This window comes from Caretta caretta, chromosome 2 (genome assembly GCF_965140235.1).
Source record: "Caretta caretta isolate rCarCar2 chromosome 2, rCarCar1.hap1, whole genome shotgun sequence".
NCBI classification, from domain to species: Eukaryota; Metazoa; Chordata; order Testudines; family Cheloniidae; genus Caretta; species Caretta caretta.
Genome location: NC_134207.1, coordinates 177,504,419 through 177,531,459, shown reverse-complemented (window position 1 = coordinate 177,531,459; position 27,041 = coordinate 177,504,419). Strand labels below are relative to the sequence as shown.

Sequence of the window (27,041 nt, the reverse complement as noted above, 5' to 3'; positions counted from 1 at the left end):
AGAATATATCTTTTCTATAGTGGTGGTGGTTTGTGGATTTTTGGAACCAGCCTATAGGATTCCATAGCAAGGATGTAATGGTTAAAAAGAAAATCTATAGAGATGATTATTTTAAATCTTCCAGGCAAGGACTCTCATTTTGTGTGTGTTTGTACTGTGCCTAGTACAGTGGAGCCCTCCTTTGGTTGGCCTGTAGGCAATATAAATGTTTAATAATAATAATACAGTAATAAAATTTCTATTAAATTCTGTGATCCTTTCTCAGAAAAAAAAGTGTAACCACCTCAGAAGCACAGAGTGGTGGCTAACAGATGTACCACACACTGCACAACAATATGGGAGTTGGGTGGACTGAATATGTACATACACACACAGTTTATAAAAAAAAGAGCTCACTAGAAACTATTGACTTATACAGTAAAATGATAAATGACGTATTTATTTAATTCAGGTTGAATTCCAGATTCTGTGCTTTGTTACACCAGTGCCTATCTGGAGTAGCACTGTAGCCTGAATTTGAACCTTTCCTAAATATCAAGGGTGAAATCTCGGTCCCCTTGAAAAAAATGGCAATTGACTTCAGTGGGGCCGAGATTTCATCCCAAGTGATTAGTTTGAAACTTAGACTATGTGATCTTACATCATTTGAAGAGCGGCAGCATTATTCAGCTTATGAACAGTTGCTGAACATTAGAGAAATAAATAGCAAAGAAAAATATCTACAAAATAGAATCGATTGTATGTGCGGTTTCTTTTCAAGTCTTCAGCTGCTTATCTGGCCTTGTCTGTACTGGGAATTTGCCCCAATTTCAGCCGTCAATGTCCAGCTGCCAGTTTAATTGAAGTGCTACAAGCTCATGGTATAAACAAGATTTCCACTGGTGGAGAGCCTACCCCTGTTGGAAACTAGGATGAGGTTTTTGGGTGCAAGTCACAATTTATCTGGTTTATCCTGTCTGCACTATCGATTTGCAGCTGATTGTTGAGCTCAGGGCAAAATCCTGATAGGCCAGCCTTCAGTCAAGTGAAACTTTCCTTGAAACAGTTTTCATGCTTCAAATGCTGCCATTAACCACACCATGTGTATTGGCTCAAGTGACCCCTTGGCTCATGGAGTGCTGGTTGAGATCCGCAAGCGTCTGAAGTTTCAGGTTTCCAGCCAATCAAGGAATAGACCACACTCTTTTCAGTGCAGCTAACATTTATTTCAGCCTTTAACTTACTAAGATCTGCACAATGTTCAGTCTACTAACATAAGATAAGAGCTGAACTGGTCTTGTTTACATAGAAGTAAAATCGTGGAGAATTTATGTTTTTAATTCAGGAATTTATGCTATTTGTGGTTTTGTAAACACCCGTTAAAACCATTTGGTGGTTCAAGCTCCTTGGGTTTCTTTTCATTTTGTTTCCACTCGCAAACCATTGTGTGTGTATGTCTAAGTCTAACTTCATTCTCTGTGCTTTTCTCAACTGATTTTTCCAGACCCTCCTCTTTGCAGGGAATTCTGTACAGTGTGTTATTACAGGTAGAATTCCAATTTATCCGAAATTCATGCTAAATGTCCTTAGTGTGACATGCAGCCTTGTCGCAGCTGGCAAAATTGTATGCTCTCAGAAACATATTTTCAAAGCTAGTTTTCTTTTTTTACCCTGTGGGCGGGTGGAAATAACCCTCGGCACTGTAGCTTTTCTTTACTCATGACCTCGTCCTATGCAGGTGGTGAGAGTCTAAGATCAGATGCCTCAAGTGGCAACTGTCATTTCAGCTCATCTCCAAAGAGCAAAATCTAAGAAAAGTGTCTCCATTAGTTATCTACACAGCTCTCTCTTTCTTGGCAAGTTTAAAAGTATTGATTCTCTGTGGCTCAGTTACTCAGAAAACAATGAAGACCACATTTTTAAACATCTGTGTACCAAGTGTGCATGCACTTTGTGCATGCAAAATACTTCATGACCAACGGTGAAAGTAGATTGAAACTGAAGAGAGAACTCTCACCGTGCTGGCCAAGGAGGGTGGTGAGCTGCAGAAGGGTCACTGCTCCCCTGCTAAGGTGAGAAAAGGGAGCTGTCCTTCTCACTGCTTCTCCTTATCTCAACCCCATGCTGATGCATATGTCCAAGTGGGCTTGTGTGTGCTCCCTGGCTTGGGAGCATGTTGGTAATGCATAAGCATGCATGGGTTTTTAGATGCTTGGGACTGAATGTTACCCAAAAATAAAACCACGTTATCAGATTGTGTATGAAGGAGTGGTAGCACCTGACCCTTACTACTGTTTTTCTGTGCCAATGCAGTCACCCACTTGTGGAATAAGGAAAGAGTCTAGTCAAATTTTAAAGATTCGGCTTGACAGGATTCTCACTTGTGGAACCCAGTAGAGTTAGTTGAGCAGGTTGATTTGGGGTATGTGATTTGTGTATGTTGTGGGGAGGTGTTTAATTTATGCTGGTCATTTTCACCTGAACTATTAAAAACAATTACATCCTAATTTAGCATTGGGAATGCATGTAATGTACACATATTTGCCTGACAGCCTTTTTCGTAGGGTGCGAACTCTTAGCATTCTGGCGTGATTCCAAGAACCTTCTAAGAGCAAGCAACCATATTCTTAGGACTATTTTAAGCCTGCATCACTAGCCTAGGCTTTCACTTATTGGGCACTTTCTGTCATTTTCAGAAAGGGTGTGTATATGCACTTGTACACGCACACTCACAAACACACACACAGCTCATCTAGCAAAAGGCATTGTTTCTTAGACAAAGGTTTAAGGTTGTGATTGGCTGCTGTAGACTGGAATACATAGTTACAGCTGTCCTGAGAGGCCTTCTATAAAACTGCAGGTGTTCAGCTTTAGCAAATAGTTCTTATTATATGGATCGACTTTTGGCAGCCAGTAACGATGTTTCCTGAAATTGAAAAATGATTTTCTATACAGTGGTTTTACATTACTGGAATGTTGGAGGGGAAAAATATCCTCTCATCAAGTAGTACTGAAACTGTTTTTGTTAGTTGTCTATATTTCCTGATTTGTATATTTTATAGTAGAATGTAAGCTTTTTTTCCTTAACTGTTGTGGTCAGATTTGAAATCTTTGCCAGGGAAACTCAAACTATGAAGAATTAAGGAAGCATCAGGCAACACAGGGTCCCATCTCTTTTTAAAGAGAACCAGAGACTGGCTTTCTGCCAAGTTACTGTAGAACCTGAAGCATGGGACATTACAAAGCCTCTAAAAATATTGAATGGTATTGTATAATACTGTTAAGAACTGGTTTTCATATAATTGGTAAACAGCAAAGAGCTGATGTTGATTCTGGACGTTTGTTTAACCCATTCTGTGCTGTGAGGTATTGTGCAGAGAGGGTAACGAGGGTAGCTGGATAATTCTGTGTTAGACTCTTTATTTTAAATAGTTCCATTAGACTGATAGCACAGCATGGTTTCCATGACCATATAATTATTGCATTTTGGTGCCTATTATTGTAGGCACAGAAGGTTAAATAACAATGTGATATTCTGGATTTGATTTTGGTTTCTTTAGATATTTTGTTGCATAATTTAGGCTTCAGTCTTTCTCCCAATGGAACCAATGGCAAAATTCTCTGCTTACTTCAATGATGCTAGATCAGTTTCTGAAACATGGTGGATCCAAATTCTCCTGTCATTTACAACATACATCCAAACTGAAGTCAATCCAAAGTCACTTCATTAGGATTAACTGAGTGTAATCAAGGGCAGAATTAGTCTAGGAATAGATTTATATCACCCATCTCTGTTCCCAACCCCCTACCACCTCCTCCACTCAAAACAAAACAACCCTACCCCAAGCAGTTTTTTGACCCTGAGAAGGGAGATGTGCCAGAGATTCCATGATGTTCATTTGGGGCTTTGCAGTTGCTATTGATCCTATGTGGAAGGCACTCTGATGGGATGGTGATGAGCACTATATAATAATGATAAGCACAATATAAACCAGAAGATGGATGCAGGGTTACACATCCTTCATTTCCCAGTGATGGAAAAAAACAAATCTAAATACAAGAGATTCAATTCATTGAGTTCTGTGATATTAACACACAAGGCTATGTAAGCAAATGCAGTGGGGTAAATGGCCAGGTCATGAGGGAATATCAGGGTTGAGCATACTTTAATTTAATTTTTTTTCGAAACCTGCAAATAAGTAATCATTTAGTTCAGCAAACACAGTGCAGTCATGTAACTCCATGCCTTTCCTGGAGTGAACACAACTACATTTTTAAAACCTTTACAGGAACAAGAAGGCACTGAGCACTGGTATTTAATTTAAACCTCAAACTTCAATATCAATTTATCTGATTTGAATCCACACAGTTACAGACATGAGTTACTGTTGATGGCATAAGTATGCAGCAGTGTTCATTGTAAAGGTTTCCTTTATCTCCTTATCTTTACTCCCCTTCACATTTCTCACACCCTTTTGCACAGAGCTCTCCAGATTTTTTTCATCATATGAAAGTATCGTTTTCAAAGGCTTTTGCTTTTCACATCCATGTCAGTATCACAGATTAGAATGTGACACAAATACCTGGTTGCATACTTTCTTTAAACCTGAGCCAGTAGCACTGCAAGACGTTAGGGAGAGCACCCTTTCATCTCGCATCATCCACCACTTTAAAGTGAAAGGTTTGTTAATGTAATCCTATTTCCAATCTATAGAGGTCACCTGTAATACACTGCTCTGAAGATAAATGCACAGGACTGTTTGATGTTAGGGGCTTTATTTATTTATTTATTTTAAACAAGTTCAATGATGTTTGGTTTGCCAGCATACCGTGTTAAAATTTCCAAGGATACCGGCACAGTTCTTTTTAACCATAGCTCACCTTTCCTGTGATGAATCAAAGGATATCATTTGAAGAGGTCTGTGTTTTATTTAACTGTGTTTAAAATCTTCTTTGCAAGAACTGTAAGGCTTAGGGTAATTTGTGATGGGATATGGAACCACTAGCTTCTAGGTGACTGGTACAAATGTAATCCTAGGGCCCAAACATACTCCTGTTAAAGCCACGAGTGAAACTCATATTGACATCTATGAAACAAAGATTGCATCCTGAGTCAGTAGTAAGCAAAAGTTGTTACCGGCTGTAATCTGTTTGGCTTAAGTGAAATGGCCTCTGTCCAGTACAGAATAAACAGGTGTCCACATTACAATAGGAATTAGAAACCAAGAGCCCTTAGCTCTGTTAGTCAGACTAGTTAGGGTAACCAAAGATAGTGCCATATTTTCTTTAGTGGATAAATTGAAACCATCAGCTCACAGTGCTTTCACAATATGGTACCTTCAAAAGCATAATATTTACATCCATGATCTTTTAGGAAGAGAAATCATTTGAAAATCACCCACATCACAGCACAAAACTCATTTTATCACGGTCATTCCACCATTTCACTAAACGAAAGTTCAGTCAACAAACTACCTTTTTGTGAAGTAGTGGACATACATTGGGTATCTTTCTAGGCTTGTATCAAGTAAATCAATATAATAATAATACACAGCACCTACATAGCGCTTACTGGAATTTCAAAGGGTTGTACAAATATTAAGGGCCTGATATTTAGAGCGGAGGGCACAAAAATGCATGCACATTTGGCATCTTTGTGATCACAGTTGGGGCAAATGCATCCTTGCAAATATGGGATATTTTTGCATGTGCTATTGCACATGTGGATTTCTGGAAAACTGGGACAAACTATCTGCATTGAGCTGGGTGTTGGTACTGTTAGTGGGGTTTATTGAGTGAAATTCTGTGCCTGCTAATGCCCATGGCAAAACTGCCAATGACTTTTTCCCATTTTAATTAACATTGTTGGTGGAATGTCTTAAGGCATTTCCTAGGCATTTTCTACTAATACAGCTATAACCACAAGCCCTCTTAGTGGAGATGCAGCTTATACTGGCAAAAGAGTTCTTTTGTCGGTATAGCTTATATCAATTCCCTGAACTGAATAAGCTACACCATCAAAATGACTATATATATTTATATATATAACTGCATCTGCATTAGAACTTTTGCTGGCATAGCTGTGTCAGTTCAGGGTGTGATTTGTTTTCTCACACTCTTAACTGACATAGCTATGCCGGCAACATTTTTAGGTGTAGGCCAGGCCTGAGAGTCTTAGCTTGTTGTTTTCCCTTCAGATTGGCATATGCTAACAGGAGCTTTCTGTATAAATCTCTTTGCACAATGATGGAAGAATGGGCCTTTCCAAATTCATATTGCTACAGGAAGCAACATTCACTAGTGGTGACAATACGCAAATGTATGTGCAGTACCTTGGTGAACTTTTCACAACCTAGTTCCCATTTCCTATCACTTTGAAAATGGCTTCAAGAAGTAAAACTACATGTTTGGTGAACCCAAAGAACCAGTAGCTCTTTGCTTGCAATCATTGTGTTTCCTGACCCAACATTGTCATGCTGGTAGGCTAACAAGAGCAAAAAGCTCCATTTCCCCAGATCTCCGCCTCCCAACCCAGTCCTGCCCTTTTATTTTTAATACCCTGTTTGTTCAATTGTTTTCTTGGTTTCATCTCCCTGAGAATCAGCAGCCAGTAGGCAAAGTTCTTAAGGCAGACTCTGCCTGGCATGTGGTTATTTTAAGCCCCTTGCTGCTACAGAAGGAACCCAATTTCCAGGGCTCTCACTTTCTGTTCTTCTCTCCCACTTCTTGTGTCCTTTCCTCCCCACTTATGGTACATACCATCACAATGACTTGCATCTGTCCCAAAGTTTGGTGTTTTCTATAGCTGATTCTAATGCTCCTTTATGGATCAGCCAATAAGGGCTCTGCTTACGTGACGCAGCCAACGCCCTTCTTCCAGGAAAACATACATGGTGTCTCCGTAGCCTTGTCAATCAATTTCCACTAACCCAAAAGTGCAGAATTTCTGAGTCTTTTTCCAATTCTCTGTCTCCAATGTGGCTGAGAAAGGCACTGCTGTGACGACATTGAGCTGACTTATCTACCCCACAGCATTAAGGTTCTTGTTATTCACCTTCCAGCAGGCAGCATTTGCCAGCACGAACTGTAGAAGCCATCTGTGGCATGTACTAGCTATAGCTAAATATTACATAAGAGATTGGGTGATACAGTTATTCCTGACATGTTTGTGGTTAGCAGGCAAATTCTGATCCCACCAAAGTTAACAACAAAACTCCCATTGACTTCAGTTGGAACAGGATTTGGTTCAGAGAACAAACATTAATCTAACTCAGTGATGTCCAACCCCTTCATCCTGAGGGCCAAATATTTGATAACAAAAATATCAGGGGAGCCACAGTCTCTCTGCTCTTTACTCTCCTTTGTGTCACTCAGGTAGTGCAACGGGGAATGGAATGGAGCCATGCAAAAGTCCTCAGTCCTGGATTCCCACTGTGTGTGGCGGGGGGTGGAGAGGGAGAGAGGGGAGGTGTCCCCAGCAGGCATTGCCAGCTCCTGTGTTCCACTCCCTGCAGCCCCTGGCACAAAGGAGTGTATTGGGGAGAAGAAAGAGAAATGTCTGGAGTGTGCTGCACTCTAGCTATATCCAGCAGATATAGGGGACAGTTGCCAGATCAGGGACCATTAACTGGTGGTTGATTCTCAGCTTCTCCTCTTTTTTTCCCTTTCCTGGGCTAGGCTGGCTGGCTGCTTGTGGGCGAGAAGCCATGCTTTGGTAGGCACTCCTCTCCTGCTCTCTCTGGTGTCCTACACCTGGATAAAGAAGCAAGCAGCGTAGGACCTAGCTCAGGGGTCTCAAACACGCGGGTTATTTTCTGCAGCCCACCAGCTTCCCGCAGCCCCCCAGCGTTTACCTAGAGTGGCTCCGGCCCGGCCAGGTGTGCACCGGGGGCAGGGCAGGCTCCCCGTCTGCCTGTCCTGCCCCCACACTGCTCCAGAAGCGGCTGGGACCTGGTGAGGGGGGGCACAGGGGTCTGTGTGTTGCCCTGGCTGTGCGTTCAGGTACCTCCCCCGAAGCTCCCATTCGCCGCGGTTCCCCTTTCCCAGCCAATGGGAGTTGCGGGGGGTGGTCCCAGCCAATGGGAGTTGCGATGCGCGCCAGGCCAGAGCCCGCCCCCCGAACCCCTCCTGCAGCCAAACCCTCTGCCGCACCCTGCTCCCTTCCTGCACCGCAACCCCCTGCCCTGAGCCCCCTGCCGCACCCTGCACCCCAACCCCCTGCTGCACCCCACACCTCTCCTGCACCCTGAGCCCCCTGCTGCACCCCACACTCCTCCTGCACCCGGACCCCCTGCCCTGAGCCCCCTGCTGCACCCCTCCTGCACCGCAATCTCCTGCCCTGAGCCCCCTGCCGCACCCTGCACACCTCCTGCACCCCCTGGGGGCAGGGAGGGGGTGGAGTTGGGATGGTTTTTGGGGAAGGGATTGGAATGGGGACAGGGAAGGGGTGGGAAGAGGTGGGACAGGGGCAGGGCCTCATGGAAGGGGTGGAGTGGTGGTGGGGCCGGGGCAACAGGGGGCGGGGGTCAGTGATGCGGCCCTCGGGCCAATGTACTGGTCATTTGAGTTTGAGACCCCTGACCGAGCTACTCTATCCTCTGTGATTCAGTAGGCTGCCAGCAGCAGAGCTGCTGAAGAGCTGGAGCATGGTGGGGGAAGCCCTGGTGTGAGGGGAAGGAGGTGGAATGTGGGGGACAGGGCATAAGTGAGACTGGGAATTAAGAGGGCATGACAGACCATCTATGCCATGACAGACCATCTATGCCCTGCTCTTTCTTAGCAGAGAATCAAAGCCTTAATATCAGAACTTGATCAGACCTGTATGAGTATGCCAGGGAGTGGCACCCAAAGCCACCTGCTTACCTGAGACCAAGCAGTTACAGTCTCAGCACTCAGGAGTTCACTCCTGGTATCCACGAGGGCATGAGCCACCCCACAAGTGACAGGAGAAGATAGTGTCCCTACTTCCCTCCACACCCGCCTGTGGAAATGGCTGGGTACAAAGGGGGAACATGGGGCACCCTTTTAAGGGGATGGTGCAGCAGGATTGTTCCCTCTGCAGGTGAGGAAGTTCCACGTGGCACAGTGCATCCATGAGCATAGCCACATGAGCAGCTCCAGCACAGGCCAATGCATCCATTATCTAGTCTGGCATCCAGTGAAAACCAGCCCCCTCAGTTTAAACAAATTCAACTCGTATATGCATCATATGGTGTCTCTTTCTTTTCTTTTCCTCGTTATTATTAAGGTAGGAGATTTTTGTTTACAAAAATCCCAGCATCTTGTGTTTCTTAATCTTTCACCAGCTCCTTGTATCCTCATCTTATTCCATAATCCTTTTATTTTTCATAAGTTGCTATGGAAATGATTATGCTACAAACACAAACATTTGGGGGCATAGGCAGGAGATGATCTCTTAAGAAATGAAGATAGTTTTCATGCAAATGGCCTAAAAACCGAAGAAGGGGCATCATAATACCTTCTGCATTCCCTTTGATCTCAGAATTTCCCAGTATTTTACAAATGGTTAAGTGCAGTTGGACTCTGAAAAGTGATCGTAAAAATGGTACTGGGAACTTTCATGTTTGCTTCCCTCAGCGACTCCTAATCAAATGTGTTCACTTTAGAAGTAAAAGTATGTGGGGTTGTTTCCTTGATAACTGAACCTGTGCTCTGAGAGCTAATTGGGTTCTTTTCATCTGATCCGTCACTAGTCAGAAAGGTCCCGCTAACACCCCTCATTTGCACTGCTGCAACGCAATTTTCTTCAAATTTCATTGTCTCCTACTGCCTTCAGATTATGTCCTCATTGATAGCCGTGCAATCCCATTTGTTCCAGTGTAGTTGCATAGGGATGACTGATTGAAACATAATAAATAAATGTGTTGAAGGAGGACAAGATGGAATGGAATCCTCATCTAACTATCTTATTGGTTCTGTACGCTTAATAGGAGCAAAATCAGGAAAAATTAATTTTTGCCACTAAAGTTAGCGCATGTGGCCAATATCCTCAGGGGGTGAAATTCACTACTCCACACAAGCACAGCATATGCTACCACTTACATCTCCATTAAACCCTCAGAATACGGCTCATGTGGTGCCTAGTCCATATGAATTCATGTATGAGTAGCTGTTGAGTAAGAAGGTGCAGTTTTTGCATAGTCACATTTCACAGTTGAAATTCACAACATGCCCCTGGGATAGCTAAGTATTTATTATTATCCATGAGTTACAGATGAGGAAACTGAGGCACAGAGAGATTAAATATATGTTTAAGGGTGCATAGTGAGTTAATGTCAGAGCAGGCATAGAACTCAGAATTCCTGACTCTTGTCTCCTAACCACTTCAGAATGCTCCTACAGAAATATAGAAATGGTATAATATGTAAGCAGAATTGTTTCCAAACAAAACATCTGTTAGTTTTCCATGAAATGTCAGCCACAGCTCTGAAAACCTGCAAGAATGGATTGGTTTTAAATGGATATATTATTTTCTTTACTGATATGAGGGAACGGCTGTGTATGCACGTGCATATGTGGAGAAAGAGGTTTTCTCCCATTGACAAAAATATGAGAAATGATTCTCCTCAGACCTCTGAGAGGTAAAGTTTAAATAACTGTCAGGCCTCCAGCTAAATTCTCTTAAGCTGAAATTCTAGGCACAAGCTAGTATGGTTAGGAAGCAGAATCTTCTCATCAGCTGCCCACATCTGCCATTGGAACTATACAATAGTACATTTTCACTGTTGCTTTGTGATATGTCCATGGCAAGTTTATAGAACTGAAAAATGCACCAGAGAGATTCACTAAGAATGGCAAAAGGCTTGTACATAGTTTTTATATTATTCACACAGCTGGAATGTTTATAGACAGAACAGAGTGTAACAAGAGCAAATGCTGAACCACATCAAGCGATTCCCTTGTCGTGCATGTCATTTAAATATCAAATCTATAAGGGCGTTTGCTATGTTCTTCACACACAGAAAGACCACAACTAAGTGCCTTAAAAATATCCCATGAGTTTTTAAAAATGTAGACAAACAACCATTTTCTTTTGATAAATCAAATACATTGTTCCACTCTGTTGGTTCTGCAACATCTGGTGTTTTAAAAAGCATTTTTAAATGTCATCTCCCTTCCCCCCTTCCCCACACCCTTTCCACTGCACCTTATCTCAGCTTTAACAAGAAACTTTTATTTCTGAAGCAAGTTGTGGAGGATCTTGCAAAACAAAGAGTTAATGTATCATGTCTGCCAGGGTTTTGGTTATTTTTTAGATGGATTTAAAAAGTTAAGAGTCAAAGGCATAGAGTAACAAGTATGCAGAAAATTAATTTAGGTTTCTAGGGTGACTCAGTGAGAAAACATTACTGTATGGCTATTGCAAAAATAATTACTTCGGGTTTTTTTGCCCAGTAGTGTTAACTTGATGTAAAAGTTCTGGCTGAAGTTCCCTTAAAAGGTCACAACCCAGCTTCTCAAGAGTGAAATGTTGTTACCAACTTCACAAGTCCTGGGATGCATTCAACGTTTTAATTGCAAATCTAAATTATTTCTTGCACAATAAGCAAAATAATGAACTTCACAAACAGTTTTTGTCTGAAAATGACCCACCAGGTTAGAGAGTCAGCATCAAGCTGGGTAAGAGGAAAGGGCATATAAATTAAAATGTACCACCACCTATGTGGCCTATAATAGGCTGAGGTCTATTTCTTCGTGTTTCTTGCATGTATTGTTGGCACCATCAGGTGTCACTCGTACAGAATGCCGTAAGTGGGATACTTTACTTTGCTGGGTGAAGCATGAAGTGAGTAAAGATACAGACTTAATATCCAGAGACAGCTACAGAAGCTTCAAACAGGGAGCTTGAAGCCATGGGGAAAAAGATACCTGGGAACTTTAAATCTCAGAAGTATTTCTTCACACAAAGAACAGTCAACCCATGGAACTCTTTGCCGGAGAATGTTGTGAAGGTCAAAAATATAACGGGGTTCAAAAGAGAACTAGATGAATTCATGGAGGATAGGTCCATCAATGACTATTAGCCAGAATAGGCAGGGATAGTGTCCCTAGCCGCTATTTGCCAGAAGCTGGGAATGGGTGACGAGATGGATCACTCCATGATTACCTGTACTGTTCACTGTACTCTGAAGCACTTGGCACTGCCCATTGTCAGAAGACAGGATATTGGGCTAGGTAGACCTTTAGTCTGACATAGTATGGGCATTCTTATCCTTGTGGTTTCTGTGCCCTCTAAATGCATGGCATATTCTAAGATAGACTAGAGCTATCCACAAAGTGACTGTTACATAAAAGGATTTGGATTAGCTTCTTTTTTTTTAAACATAATTGATAGAAACAGACAATTCTACTCTATTATATAAAGTGGCTTTTAAAAATATTTTTCAAAAGAAAATCAACACAATCAGGTTTCGTGGCATTAAGATTTGACGAAGCTACAAATGTGAGGCTTGTTCTGGCCCTATCTGCATAATTTTGGATACACTGCACTGGATAATTCAACTTTTCCAAGTAGCTACTGTACTCTGTGTAAACAAGTCTGGGAACCAGACTTCCTAAATTCTAGTCCCAGCCCTGCCGTTGTTATGGTGTAGTCTTGTCCAAGTCACTTGCTTCTCTGTATCAGTTCCTTGTCTGTAAAATGGGGATAATAATAGTAACTATTGTAGCAATCCCAAAGGGTGCTGTGTGGGCTAGTTAGCTGATCAAGCTGTATGGAGCCATGCTGTATAAGTGCTAAGGATTGTATTCTGGTGCCCAAAGGGGATGAGAAGATACAGGGCCCAGTCCCTTGTGAATCCTGCACTTTTTACTTACTGGGCCAAGTTCTGCCCCATTTTTGAAGCTGGAGGAGTTACACAAGGGTTTGTTCCTCCAGCTTGAATGGATAGGGGAGTGGGAGGGCCTTCAGTGGCACTAGACACCCCAAAGGCTGGTGGCCTGGTTCTGTGGGGCGGGCAAGCTGTACCCTTTAAAAGGGTCTGACAGTTGCTGCTCTTGCATTTACATCTCAATGCTCCTGGAGGCATTCTGCCTATATGTGTTCTCTGTAGGCAGAATGCCTGTAGTCACAATAGTCAGTGTGGTGACCGCCCATTGCCCTTCCTAAGATGCACACCCCCTAATGCATCTCTGTGAACGGGAAATTCCGCTTATGTGCAAACCCTGCTCCTGTAACACTAGAAGTTGAAGGAAAAATGGGAATGGTGATTTCCCATGGACCGCCAGCCTTGTGACTTCTTTATTCTCGCATGGCTTAGTCCCTCTTCTACACATGCCGCTCATCTGGGACTTTGTTATATCTTGTTCATTTTATTCCAGTTAGCATTTAGTTCACACATCATTAGGTGAACTACTGGTTATGAAGATACACTGCTCTTGTCGGAACAGAAGTATTTTGTATGCACCTGCACCGTCTCAGGTTCGTGTTGGGGAAATTTTGTAAAGTGAATAAAAAGGTTGAAATCATTTACTTTTCTTGTGATTCCACCAGTCGTTTTGTTTTGTTAAACAACAACCTGGAGGTGTGTTTATGGCTTTAGGGAAACGATAGATTGGGGTTACAATGTTTTAAGAACAGAAAAAAGGAGAATGGCTATGTCAGATGTTTATTAACAGGGTATAAATACCTTGTTTTTAAAGGCAAGGGAGGAAAGGGTGCTTCATATAGTTCTCAGAATGGAAGCTATAAGTTCATGATAGTGCAATGACATAGTACAAATAGTAACTACATTGTGTGTGGCTTTTACAATTACTCAGGACAAACTACAAAAAACATCAATTCTTGTGTATGTTCTCGCTATCCAGGGGTCGGCAACCTTTCAGAAGTGATGTGTCGAGTCTTCATTTATTCACTCTAATTTAAGGCTTCGCGTGCCAGTAATACATTTTAACGTTTTTAGAAGGTCTCTTTCTAGAGGTCTTTAATATATAACTAAACTATTGTTGTATGTAAAGTAAATAAGGTTTTTAAAATGTTTAAGAAGCTTCATTTAAAATTAAATTAAAATGCAGAGCCCCCCAGACCGGTGGCCAGGACCCGGGCAGTGTGAGTGCCGCTGAAAATCAGCTTGCTTGCTGCCTTTGGCACGCGTGCCATAGGTTGCCTGCCCCTGCGCTATACGGTGAGGGCCACCCGCTGGCCTCAAGTAAACCCATCCATGCAGACACAACTGACTCCAGTATGACCAGATTCTCTTCCCCCAAAACTGTCTCCTTTGCAGTGCTCATGCAATTCAAAGCAGCCAGAATCTGCCAGTACCTGCCAATCCCCAGTCTCATTTTGGAGGCAGGAAGGGTGTGTGTCAGGGTGGAATGTAGCTGTGCTCCACCATTTGTTAACCTTAAAGACTAACAGATTTATTTGGGCATAAGCTTTCGTGGGTAAAAAACCCACTTCTTCAGATGCAATTGCATCATGCATCTGAAGAAGTGGGTTTTTTACCCACGAAAGCTTATGCCCAAATAAATCTTTAAGGTGCCACCAGACTCCTCATTGTTTTTGTGAATACAGACTAACATGGCTACCCCTCTGATACATTTCTCAACCTGGTGTAGGTGAGCTCGCAGAATCTGGCTTCCAGATTCTAGCCCCATCTCTCCAGCTCCAACCAGATCTTGGCAGGAGAGAATTTGGCTCAATAACTTTTGCAAGAGTACAAGAGAGACCAAGGTTTGACCCATAAACTTTGCTCACTGCTCATTGCTCTCAGGATTCAGGAAACCAGGTGGCTTAAAATGAGAATTACATAATTTACTCCAGCAACTGCACTCAGTGCAATTCCATGTATCCAGGTTAAATGGAAATTCAGATAATTTATGTCAACAATGCCTCCCAGTAGAAAATGCTGATATTTATGCGGATGGGAATTTTCTCTAGTTGATCTTCTGTATTCAAGGGACAGTTATTAGAAACTGACACATCACACCTTGATACCATGATGATTGTTGCTTTTTAAATGTTTAGGTATTGTTATGTGTGATCTGTAAAAAGTCCCCAAATGCATGATAACATCGATCCATCATTTAAAGTAAGTATTTGCATGATGTGGTGTGACTGGAAAATAATACTTCTCAGCTTTTGTCCTATAATTCTTTAAATCAATGTGAATTAAAAATAGTTGCAAATTTCTTTTGAAGGGCTTGGGTGTTGTTTTTTGCTTGCCGGGTAGTAATAGGCAATTTTTGCTGAAAGCTGAGTGTCAAGACAGGAATCAAGTTGCAGTAATCGAGCTCAGGCTACAAGGTAAGCTGTATGTTTCCACAGAATATATCCTGTGATGAAAGCTTCTTTCTTAAGGAGTCACTCTCTGTAAGTAACACATTCTTTCCAAACACAAATGGCATTTTGTTCTTTGACAGCTAACTACAAATTTAAAAAATCCCACCCCCCACCAAAACATACAATAAAGTTTTTAAATGCAGATTCCACTGAATCTAAGGTAGTCTTTATATACATATGTGTGTGTGTGTGTGTTGAGAGCTCCTTTTTGAATTTAAAAGCATCTTTCTGTATCCCCCTCCCCGCTCCAAAAAAAATAACCAGCCCTAATTTTTGTGGTCTTCATAGTATCTTCTAAGGTAGAGAAAACTACTTAGCTTTGACAGTGAGTTTCTATGCTCTATATGCATTTATGATCCTATTTAAGATTAAGTCTCACATTTATCATGTGATATGTGATTGCAAAAGTTGCCTGTGACTTTTTACATCCCATATTTGTATGTTGTACTTTACTACAAATCTTGATGGACAGTTATACAATTAATGTTATTTATATCATATCCTAAATGCACAGAATCACAAAATGTTTCAGTCATGAGTTGAAGAGAAAAGGAAGGCTTTAAGGTGAGATTTAAAAAGGAAGTGACTCAGTGGTTCAGGGGAGCATTCCAGATGGATGGAGCAAAAGAGAGATACCCAACTGTGAAAGGCCATAGGGAGAAGATAGAGAGGAGGCCAAGACTGGAGAAGCTGAGTGAGTGAGTGGGGAAGTAGGTGAATATGAGGTCAGGGAGATAGGGTGGAGTGAATTCTTGGAGAGTTTTGAAAAACAAGAAATGCAGTTGTGAATTGGATTCATAGATGGCTAGGAAGTTAGCAAAGGTCGGGGTAATCCAGCCCTGTTCCCCAGAGCAAGACAATCATCTGGCCACTGCAGTCTCCAAAAAATTATTCATTAAAAATGTAGGCCACTTACAGAAGCTTTGTGCATTGTTATTAGCTGGTTCTCAGGTGTTTTGGGTACTTTTTTCAGGGGGAAATATGTGTGCAATTAATAAATGCCCTCTTTTCACATATGCCATAGATAAAATCTAACCCTAACAACCTTGGCTCCATTCCTAACCCCTTCAGCCCTGAATTTTAGCTACTTCATGCAGAATACATACACAACTCTTGGGGATTACCAAGTTTTTAAAAAATCACAGTCCACATGGAAGAAAAGGATAGGAAATTGCCGTATGTATGAGGAGAGTATGATGTAATATAAAGCATGATGAATGATAATGAACTAATAGTAAGCACTTGGTACCTCAACTGAAACTTGACTGCTGTGAATGCTGAGTACCTATTCTCTGAAAATAAGGCCCTTTTAAAATGAAGGAACCCTGAAACACTAGTTACTTTTGAAAGGCTTGGCATTAATTAGCTGCATTTACCTGATTAGACTGGGGAGGTAAGAAGGTTTTTAGAGTATTGTTCAGGAGTAGTTATATTTATGTAATAACTGCAAAATATTCAGTGTACCTTAAATTAAATATTAACTTAACATAGGCAGAAATTGCAGATTGTCCAGAGGAATATGGAGAAAGAAAAGGAGGGTTTTTAAGTTTTCTTATGTCCTTGCCTTGGCTCCTTCATCTGTGTGTGTTACTTAAAGGCCTGTCTGATGCACTTTAGCCAGTATTAACTCTCAGGTCGCTCCATATGCAGACCAAATGTTTAGAGAAGATATTGCACTCACAAAACATAGATAGGAAAAAGGTTTAAAATATTGTCCAATACCTTTACCTTGAAATATTGAGGGCATGTGCTACCATCAAAAGGTAATAGGCTGTTTTTTCGGAGCAGAAACTGTCAGTGATTCATAAAATTTGTTAATTGGAAATGGCTTTAAGCTGCAAAATTTATATCTAGATCCTGGTTTCAGACACTCCAGAGTTTTGGAGGTGTTTGGATATGAGGTTTCAGTTCTTCCTGTTATTACAAAAAAACCCCAAACAATAGGGGCCATTTGCAAAAATCAGATGGAGGCTTGAATGGCAAATGCTTTTTTGGTCTGGGGATCTGGAGTAGATGACCTCTTGAGATCCCTTCCAAAGCTATATTTCCATGATTGTGTGCAGGTACAAAGGTTAGAATGCCACCTAATAAATACAAAATATAGGTGGTTATAAAATACTGCCCTCTTTAAAAAAAAATAAAAATTTTTAAAAAGGCCAAACGGGGTATGTCACATTCATGACAAACAAGGGCTGACGATAGTGCTGAGCAGAGCCAGTTATGGAGTTGGCAGTCTCTGTGCCAAATTTCCCATGCAACTCTACCAGTGAACCTCTATAACACCTACTCTGTGCAACTCATGGGTCAAATCTATGAGCACAAGCTGACAGTGGTATGAAATAGTATCAAGCTACGTGATGGCTTTGTGATACAGATACATATCTACTAGGGATAGAATGAAACCGTAACATTTGTTTTTGCTTCTTTCCTGAGTTCAGACTTGAGCCCAGGTCTCTGCCCATGGAGAAGTAGTACGTTAGCCTAATTGTGCCACCTAATCCCCCATTAACTGAGTGAAAATGCCTTTAGCATAATGAAAATATTTTGATACTTTTAAATGTACTTTATTTAATGCATTGTCCTGGTTTTGTAAAACAATGGCAGTTTGACCTTTCTGAGTGCAGTAGGCTCTCCTCGGCTGAGGGTTATGACCCTTCCAGTACACAGTCACTTTGCCTTTCCCATATTGCCACATGAGCTGGCTAGATCCCAGTGAGAAAGGAGGAGGCAGATCCTGGTATGGAACAGATTAAGAGTCACTATAGTTGCTGAAGTGCAGACTCTCTCTTGACTGTTTCCTTTGATTGATGGAAGTTGCAGCACATACTCCTCATGAAGCAGCCCTCAGATAAGGATAATCAGCATTTACGGACAATAGTAAGGCTATATACAGACACTCATTGACTGGACTGCAGCATTCAAGAAATGAAACTGAAGCTGTCTCCAACACTGTGTTCACAACTGTCCTGCCCCTTTTCAGCCTACAGTGACCAACCTGTTCTTTTTCCTATATACTTATGCAAGACTCTAGACAATTCCTGTCTAAGCAAGTATGATTGTGCAAAACATGCCTGTTTGAACATTTAACATTATTACTGTCCAGCATTAATAACATAAGGAGAAAAGGAAATATTCTTGCTTGTTGTAAACTAAGATTACAATAGTCCTTCAGACTGAAATATAATAGGATAGTTCTCTCGGTCCGTGTGGTGTTCATTCTGCTGTTTGATTCATCCTGCCATCTGGGATGTTCTGTAACAGAACAGTACACTCATTCAGTGGGGATGTAGTTGCCTACAAGCTGCTGCCCTCTAGAGCCTCATGAGTGGGAGACATTAGATAATAGGTGCAGCACTCCCACTACTATTCATTGAAAGTGCAGCAAATTCTGGATACCAGGGTGAAGTCCTGGCTTTATTGAAGTCAGTGGGAGTTGTGTCATTGATTTCAGTGGAACCTGGATTTCACTCCAGGACTTCATGGAAAATTATCTATTACTTCAATGTGGCTGACCTGAAAAAATTCAGACTTCATGTAAGCGGGTGCAACACCAGTGACTTCAATAGAGTTTTACCCATGAACACCAGTTCTGGATTTAGACAATGGGATTAGGTTACCTAATAATATTGGAGGAGAGAGGGGGAAGGAGATCCACTGGGGCCAGCTTTGATATAGTCTGGCTATCTTAGAAAGTTCTAGTGTCTTGTGGATTTTGGGACAGAGAGGAACTAGGTCTTCTATCATTTGTGGTTCTCCACTAGATTGGCAGTCGTGGTGGAGGGTCCTCTTTTTTATGGTAGTCTCTAAATTGATATAAGACCTCACTGGTCACCATCAGGGCTGTATAGAGACCCCTTTTAGAAGTGTATATGTGTATTATGAGGTTGTATTGTAGCTAGATCTAATCAACTTCTTGACAGAGCAGAAATCTGTCCCAGTGATCCTGTAGTAGTGGTAGTGGTAGTAGTAATTATTTATTTATTGTGCTAGGCTCTGTACAAACACCAAACAAAAAGATGGTCCTTGCCCCCAAAGAAGTAAAATATTTTGGATTATTTTGTAATTTAAATGTATGAAACTGTAGTTGATGCAGGACAATAGGAGGCAAATGGGCTTTGGGACTTTCCACTGTATGTTGTTAGTATTGTCTCAAATTAAAACTGGCTGAGATGGCTCTCTTAGGAAACATGCTCCTCATTGATTTTCAGAGACCCATTAAAGCATGCTATCCTACTTTCATGGAAACAGTTGATAAGGGGAGTGTAGCATTTTCTTCACCCCCAAAAGAGAGTGCAGTTCCTCAATTTTTTCATCTTCAAACTGTCTACCATGGTACACATGAAGAAATTCTTATACACCCAGATCCCAAACGTGTCCTTCTAAGAGGCTTTTAAAGATGGTGGACGCTTTTTGGTTTTTTATGAGATGCACAGTAATGTACTTAATCATTAATGGTCATGACATGTTGATCTTTCATAGAATACATAAAATATAGCATGCTTAGTGCAAATAATCCTGTATAAGTAAAACATTATAGTTACCAGTGAGAGTAATGACAAACTCAGGTCACTTTCTGACCTTACCTTGGAAGTTCATACTTCCTGGAGTGACACACACCTAGAATAGGGCTAAGCACAGGCATTAAACTGGATTATCATATGGTGTGGTGACAGTACTAGAGTCCCATGTCTGTTATTGGCAAGTAGCAAGATGTTGGCAATCAGCCAGTGTCTTTTTAGTACCTAAGTGCCTCTCATTTGCAATAATTGTAAAGGTCTTTCATGCACTAGACTGTAGTCTACCTTCAACTTCAATAAAGCAGAAGTAAAAGAAATACGAAGTTATTCCTCCACATAGGTAGCTAGTTGGCAGTGTGAGTAGATCTAGTTTTTTGACTTGTTCTAAAAATTGCTAATTTACGTTGTCAAATGGTATCTAATTCTGACAAGTCTTGTCATCACATGAGAAAGGGACATGTTCTGTCTAAAAGAATTGTGTATTATAAATTTTTGGCCCACTAAAAAGTACTGCTCTTCCTATTGCTGCTAATGTTACATAAGACCTTTTGCACTCCTTTTGTTTGTTGGAAGGGTCAGTACAGTTGCAAGTATTTTCTCATGTATCAGAGGTATAAAATGCAAGGACTGTTGTAGTGTAGTGGGTTTCTGGAAGAGGCCAAAAGCTCTGAATGCTCTTTCTTTATAAAGAAGAAAGTGAAAAAAGATTGCTTCTTAATTAGACTGCTGGCACCATGCACAAGATGTCAGCCAATGCAGTACAACAATAAAACAAAGCTGTAAAATGACATCAGAACATAGCAAAACCAAAAAAAGTTTTCTTTGAATCAGTTCTTTAAAAATAAATAGGGCTACAGGGTTAAGTAGACAATGTGACAACTGGGGTTGGGCCTCTTACTCAGAGGAATACCCCATTTGCCTGCTCAGAAATAGGAAAAAAAGGGGGTAAGGGAGGGAAGCCCCCAAAATCCTTCGCTGTATTCGTTGAAAAATTGATGGGGCCTGAAACTAGCCCTTTACCGACATGCTTTGCATATTTGACATCTGTCCTCTCCTTTTGAGAAGTAAATCAAGTAACAAAAGTAATCTATTTTTGTTCACAGTGCTGGCATACAGTTTGCAAAGGGAATAAAAAGCTCCCCTTTCATTAGCTGCTTACTGACCTTAAATGATAACTTTCCTAATTATGAAAAAATGTCCTCATTATGCAGACCTGGTGCAAGCAGCGTGTGATCATTTTAGACCTTTAGATTGGCAGTGCAGACAGATAATATAAATGATTTCTAGTATAGAAGGAAGATGATTTCTTTTCAACAGATGCACTCACTCCTCTGCTGGGATTTCTGATCCAGATGAAATGGATCGTTTCACCAAATAAAATATGATCAGTCTTTTACATGTGAGAGATAAATTGTCTGATTTAAGTAAATTAAAAACTAAACTGGATTATTTGGGGTGAAATCAGTGTTATAATTATGTAAAGAAGAAAACCAAACAAACCTGAGGTTAGTGTTTTAGAACAAAACTACTAAACAAACCAGATATATGTGATGTAGTATTTGGGACAAATATTCTTTGAAAGAGGGATTCATTAAAGGGTCAGCATGAAGAGCAGTAGAGCTGAAATATGATTTTTACATAATATCTGCTTTATTCATATTTGGCAACCGGGAGGGGAAAAAATAAGCTGTTTTTATTCCATGGTGCTGAGACCCAAATTCAAGTTTTCTTTAAAACTCATTGTAAGTGGGACATTTGGTGAAGGCCATGAACTACCTTAATACATATTCCATCATTCCATACAGAGTTTTTTTCTTGTTTTTATTCATTTTCAGCATACCGAATGATTGAAAATCCAGCTACATCTAGCATAGGCTTCGTTGTTGGAGCTGAAGCCTCAGATGTGCACTGAATGGCAAATGGTGTACCCAAAAAACTTAGGTCGGTCTGAGGGGAGGGAAGATTGGGGTAGTTGGATGAATACTTAATTCCTTATATCTGCTTTATGTCTCTAGTCAGATGGAAACACAGATTTCCCAGTGAAAGAAGAATTATATGGTTTTTCCAAGAACTCTGCTGTCATGCAGAAGAAAAGTTTCGCTTCTACGCAAAGTCTGAGGGAAGAAAGGAAAAGATGTTGCTTGGGAATCTCAGTGGAAAAGCTTTCTTAAAAAAATCTTATTGGCCCAGCCTTTTGGTTTTTAATAAAGATTTAATCCTTCTGTGACAAAACATCCCATTCCCTTGTGCCATCACAAAGACACTGTTTCTGTTCTCTGAAAGCCGTAATTACTAAGGCTCATCCATGAGGCAGGAGGTTATTTTTTTTCATATATTAGCTGTGGTGGTGGTGATGTTGCACCCAACACTCCATATGGCATTCTTTGTTTAATTGTAAAAAAAAAAACCCAAAAAACAGACCTTTCAAATTTTTAGGATTAACTGTACAAATTGTTGGGAATAATATCTTTACACTCCCATATTTTACCCCTCTGGATTTTCCACATTAAGCAATAAAAAGTCACTGTAAATTACCACTTACTGGGAACAGTTCCTCATGTCAGAAATCGAAAGTATTCCAACAGAAAAAGGAAATGAATATTTTGCTTTGTGTTTTTGAGAATTGATGCATATGGTCACCATACAACCTGAGAGTTCCAATTTTTAAATTTTATTTTACCTTTTTTATTTGGATTTATGCTTTTGCTTGTTTGGGATAGCTATGAAAAAGAACCATAATATTTGATCCCTTGCTGTTGAGTGACTGGGAGAGACCAGAAACATGTGTAGCTTGGCATGAAAGCCTGGCTGATTAACTCAGTGGAATAACTCCCCTTTGGCTGTCTTTATGATTGTTGTTTTATAACACTGTCTCTCTTTTTTCCATTCTGGTTTCTTGCACATACATATATAGGTACAACTGAAAAATTAAAGATTCCATTCAGGAAAACGTTTGAGACATTTGCCTATGGTACAGTTGAGCATAGAGCTCAATAAAGATTTTCAGAACATGCCAAAAGTAGACTTCACAATAGTTAGTTCTACACAGGATTATAAAATTGTCTGTCTGTGCACATCACAGGTTTCATGGGACTTTTGCTTATTTAGCTAACTTATTTTTTATTGATGCAGTGCTCTTTTTATATGTATTATAAATCATTTTATTAGAACAGGCTATCAGCATTCACCCCTGCTGTTCATGTGAGCCCTCATTGTTTTGCCAAGAGTATCTCTTGCATATAAGATTTTTATTTTCAAACTTCTATTTTTTCATTAATTCAGTAGTTCAGACAATTACAGTATCAGTGGTGTAGCATATACAAAATCAACACTGCCAGTCTTGATGCAAGGGACTGTGCCAGCCAGTAAATTTTGTTCAAGATACTTAGAATGGTTCAGGGGAATCAACCGGGTGGCTTAGTGAATCGCAAACCAGTGATAATTTTTTTCTATGTAATATGGTTCCTGCAAGAATCCTGTTGCAGGTGTAGACTAGTTAGTTCTTTGCATATGTAGAACATGTTTAGAACCTTCTTTAGAGAAGTTCAACCAAATATTATACCATTCTTCTTGTCTAGTCCACATTATACAACCAATTTGAAATTGGGGCACCGAAATTAGGATACCCTATTTTGCATTGTAGCATTCCATTTAGCACTGAGGCCTCCAATACTGGTTTTGAGTTTAGTAACAATTTTGCCCACAGTTTTGAATAACTCCGCTCCCAGTTCTGACTTCACTACTGCAGAAAATGCTAGGGTAAATTCCAGCTATAGGATAACTTGCTGTCAGCAACACATCATTTCTGAGCATCCTTTCATATTTAGAGGGCGTATCATGCAGAATTATTTCTGTTGGAGATAACAGTGTGTTGGAATGTTTTATTGTCTTATCAGAATGTACTGCTTTTGAGTCCGTTTTCATTTGGAGGTGGGGGAGGAATGTCTCTTATACTGTACAGTCTGGTGGCTAGGGATATGAGTGACCCAGGTTCTAGTGTCTACTCTCCAGGTTCATAGTGATCTGGGATGAAAAACATTGCTCTGAATCAGGCAAAGCAGGAACTCGATCTCGTGTCTGCCCCAGCCAGTGTCCTAACCACCAGGCAACAGAGTCATACAGGCAAACACCAAACTGAATGAAAAAGCTCGGGTTTTGATCCAAAAATGGACATTTGAACACAATTTCATTTTCACAAAAGCATTCAAAAAGATTTTGTTTTGTTCCTATGCAGAACAAACATAAATTCGGAATTGTTGTTATGTGGTCAGCTCTAATGATCCCCTTCTAGTTCTCTTTTCATTGAGTTCAACGGGCTTTGGATCAGACCCATAAACCATTGGCTCCATTCCATCTTCTTGACTTATCTATTCAACTGTGACATGAAGCACAGTGGTCCGCTACCCCGACCATAGTCTTTGCTGTGTGGCAGGCTTGCTCCCCCTTATCACTTAGTGATATGAAAACAGTAGGGCCACAGAATACCATGGGCTCCGTATCAGGCCCTATGTGAATAACTGCAGTGTTGCGTTAAAACCTCCCATTTTTAGTTAAGTCACACCTTTTTAAGTTCCTCAAGTATTTGTATAACTGTGTTACCTTTTGGAGGGCAATGGTAATCTTGTGCAGTTACATTCTGACCTAAGAATGCTGTTAGTTCTTCAAAAACACGTTTTCCCATAAATACCAGATGGGAAATCACACTTGAGCCATAAATAGGCTAATAACTCACTGGATGCAGTCTGTGAGACATGAGACATCCTCACTTTGCCCAGACGTTCATATACGAAGTGCGCCTTACTCATTTGAAGGGTTAGTCAAGATCAAGTTTCAGCAGGAAGAAAGAAGCCCTCCACACAGCATTAACGAGACACCCTCTTTGACATGAAAATGTTTAATCACCCAACATGTAACATGTACAATCATTCAAATTAATGGTGTTCAGCCAAATGTAACATCACAAACACAGAAAGGCTTGAGTTACACATTCTCCCAGAAGGAAATAAACCAGTTTTTGGCTAACTTATATAACTGAAAATTGCGAGTGTCTGTGTTTATGTGCCAACATGCGCACATGGGTGCCTCTTGTCTGATCAAGACGGTCGCCTCTTGTGTCCTTAAGGAAAAGAGAACTGCCAAACACCACAAAAGGTGACATTTGATCAGACAAGGTGCTGAGCTGCATCCATTCATCTCTTATTAATCTGTTAGCATTCTAAAGAATAATGTTTTGGACAGAAAAAATTGTTTATAGCCACTTGGATTGTGGAGATTGGAGACAATATGGATAGATGGGGGCCAAAGATGGGTAGAGTTCTATGTTACCAAGATACAAAAGTAAACAAATGCTTTGTCAGCCCCAAGGCTCAGTATTATGTAGGGGTAAATAGGACGTTTCTGTGGCTGGGTCTTGTGGCTTCCATAAGTTCGGATAGCTCAGATGAGGATTCCAATTTTTCTGTGCTTATTTGAACTGAATTTCCCCTTTCCTTGTTTGTTATAGGTTTTTCCACTGTTGAAATTTTTATATATCTGGAGAGGTTGGTTTGCTGTCTGCTCTTATGTGTAATTTAAACGTAAGAATGAGCATACTGGGTCAGATCAAAGGTCCATTTAGCCCAATATCCTGTCTTTTGACAGTGGTCAATGCCAGGTGCTTCAGAGGGAATGAACAGAACAGGTAAGCATTAAGTGATCCATCCCCTGTCACCCATTCCCAGCTTCTGGCAAACAGAGGCTAGGACACCATCCCTACCCATCCTGGCTAATAACTATTGATGGACGTATCCTCCATGAACTTATCTAGTTCTTTTTTGAACCCTGTTACAGTCTTGGCCTTCACAACATCCTGTGGCAAAGAGTTCCACAGGTTGACTGTGCATTGTGTGAAGAAATACTTCCTTTTGTTTGTTTTAAACCTGCTGCCTATTAATTTCATTTGGTGATCCCTAGTTCTTGTGTTATGAGAAGGAGTAAATAGTGCTTCCTTATTTATTTTCTCCACACCAGTCATCATTTTATAGACCTCTATCATAGCCCCCCTTAGTCGTCTCTTTTCCAAGCTGAAAAGTCCAGTTTTACTAATCTCTCCTCATACAAAAGCTGTTCCATACCCCTAATAATTTTTGTTGCCCTTTTCTGAACCTTTTCCAATTCCAATATACTTTTTAATTTGTTTGTTAATGCAGAGGTTTTATTATAGGTCTTTATACGATAGCAGTCGTGTAGTCCTAAACAGGGTGAGAATTATTTAAAGAAGAAAAAGAAAAGTATTACTGTAGTTTGAGAGTCACAATTGAGAAGGTGCAAATTGGAAGGTGTATAAAACACTGTATTTTTTATGGGATGTGACCACCTTGTCACAGCCCATCTCTAACTCTTATATAAGTGATCAACCATTGTATTCATCTGTGCCAGGAAAGTCATTTACTTGTAAGTGGGAGAGAGAGCTTAATTTTCTAGTTGGTTCCCATCACTTTAATTTTATATATTACACATCACATCACTTTAATTTGATCTATTGTCATGCTAACTCACTTTATTATCTGAAGCATCTGTGGTAAGCAGCTGTTGCTACTTCCACACAATATTTTTTTTTATTAAGCTTTTATGTACTTATCTTCACGCCTGCACAGGTCACATTTGGGAATGCTTTAGGAAAGGATCCTGGCTGGGCCTTCAGGTGGAAGGACAGTGTAACTCTGCCTTTACTGTTGCTATTTGCAGTGTTGCAGCCATGTTGGTCCCAGGATATTAGCAAGACGGGGTGAGTGAAGTATTATCTTTTCATTGGAACAACTTCTGTTGGTGAAAGAGACAAGCTTTTGAGCTACACAGAGCTCTGCTGCTATACTCACATCACAGGTGCATGTATTCACTGGCGTTCTTCATCAGTGGAGTATAGGGTTGGGCACTCATTGCACTGGGCTAAATAAAACCTCTGAGGTGCATATACATTGCTGTGGTGTATGGTCCAGTCCTCTGGGCAGCCTCTCTCACACATCCTGTACATTTAGCCTAATATTGCAAGCCTTGTTCCTATTCCAAAGTAAATTATTCCCCAAATCATTTTCACTCTCCCTCCCTTCAGCTAATGTCAGCAACAGCTTAAACTTCCTCTTCACTCCCCTTTTTCTCCTGGTCACCCTTCCCTTCCATCACAAAAGAATGCCTGTGCGTGTATATATGTGCTGGTTGTGCAATGCCTTCCGTTGGGAGGCATGGGGTGAAGCATGAGTTTTTAT

At 40.7% G+C, this 27,041-nt stretch overlaps 1 protein-coding gene across 4 annotated transcripts in view; it reads left to right on the top strand.

The window, feature by feature from the left end:
* Nucleotides 1-27,041, top strand: part of SUGCT (succinyl-CoA:glutarate-CoA transferase) — a 494,323-nt gene that overhangs the window by 339,040 nt on the left and 128,242 nt on the right. The window contains exon 13 of one of the 4 annotated variants that reach the window (XM_048839165.2): nucleotides 21,813-22,029. The exons of 2 other annotated variants lie outside the window; for them this stretch is intronic. In XM_048839165.2, the coding sequence (XP_048695122.1) occupies nucleotides 21,813-21,968 (156 nt within the window). In that variant the 3' untranslated portion in view covers nucleotides 21,969-22,029. Of the gene's footprint in view, nucleotides 1-14,965; nucleotides 15,030-21,812; nucleotides 22,030-27,041 lie in introns of those variants that run through there. One more of the 4 variants, XM_048839167.2, reaches the window with a different exon arrangement.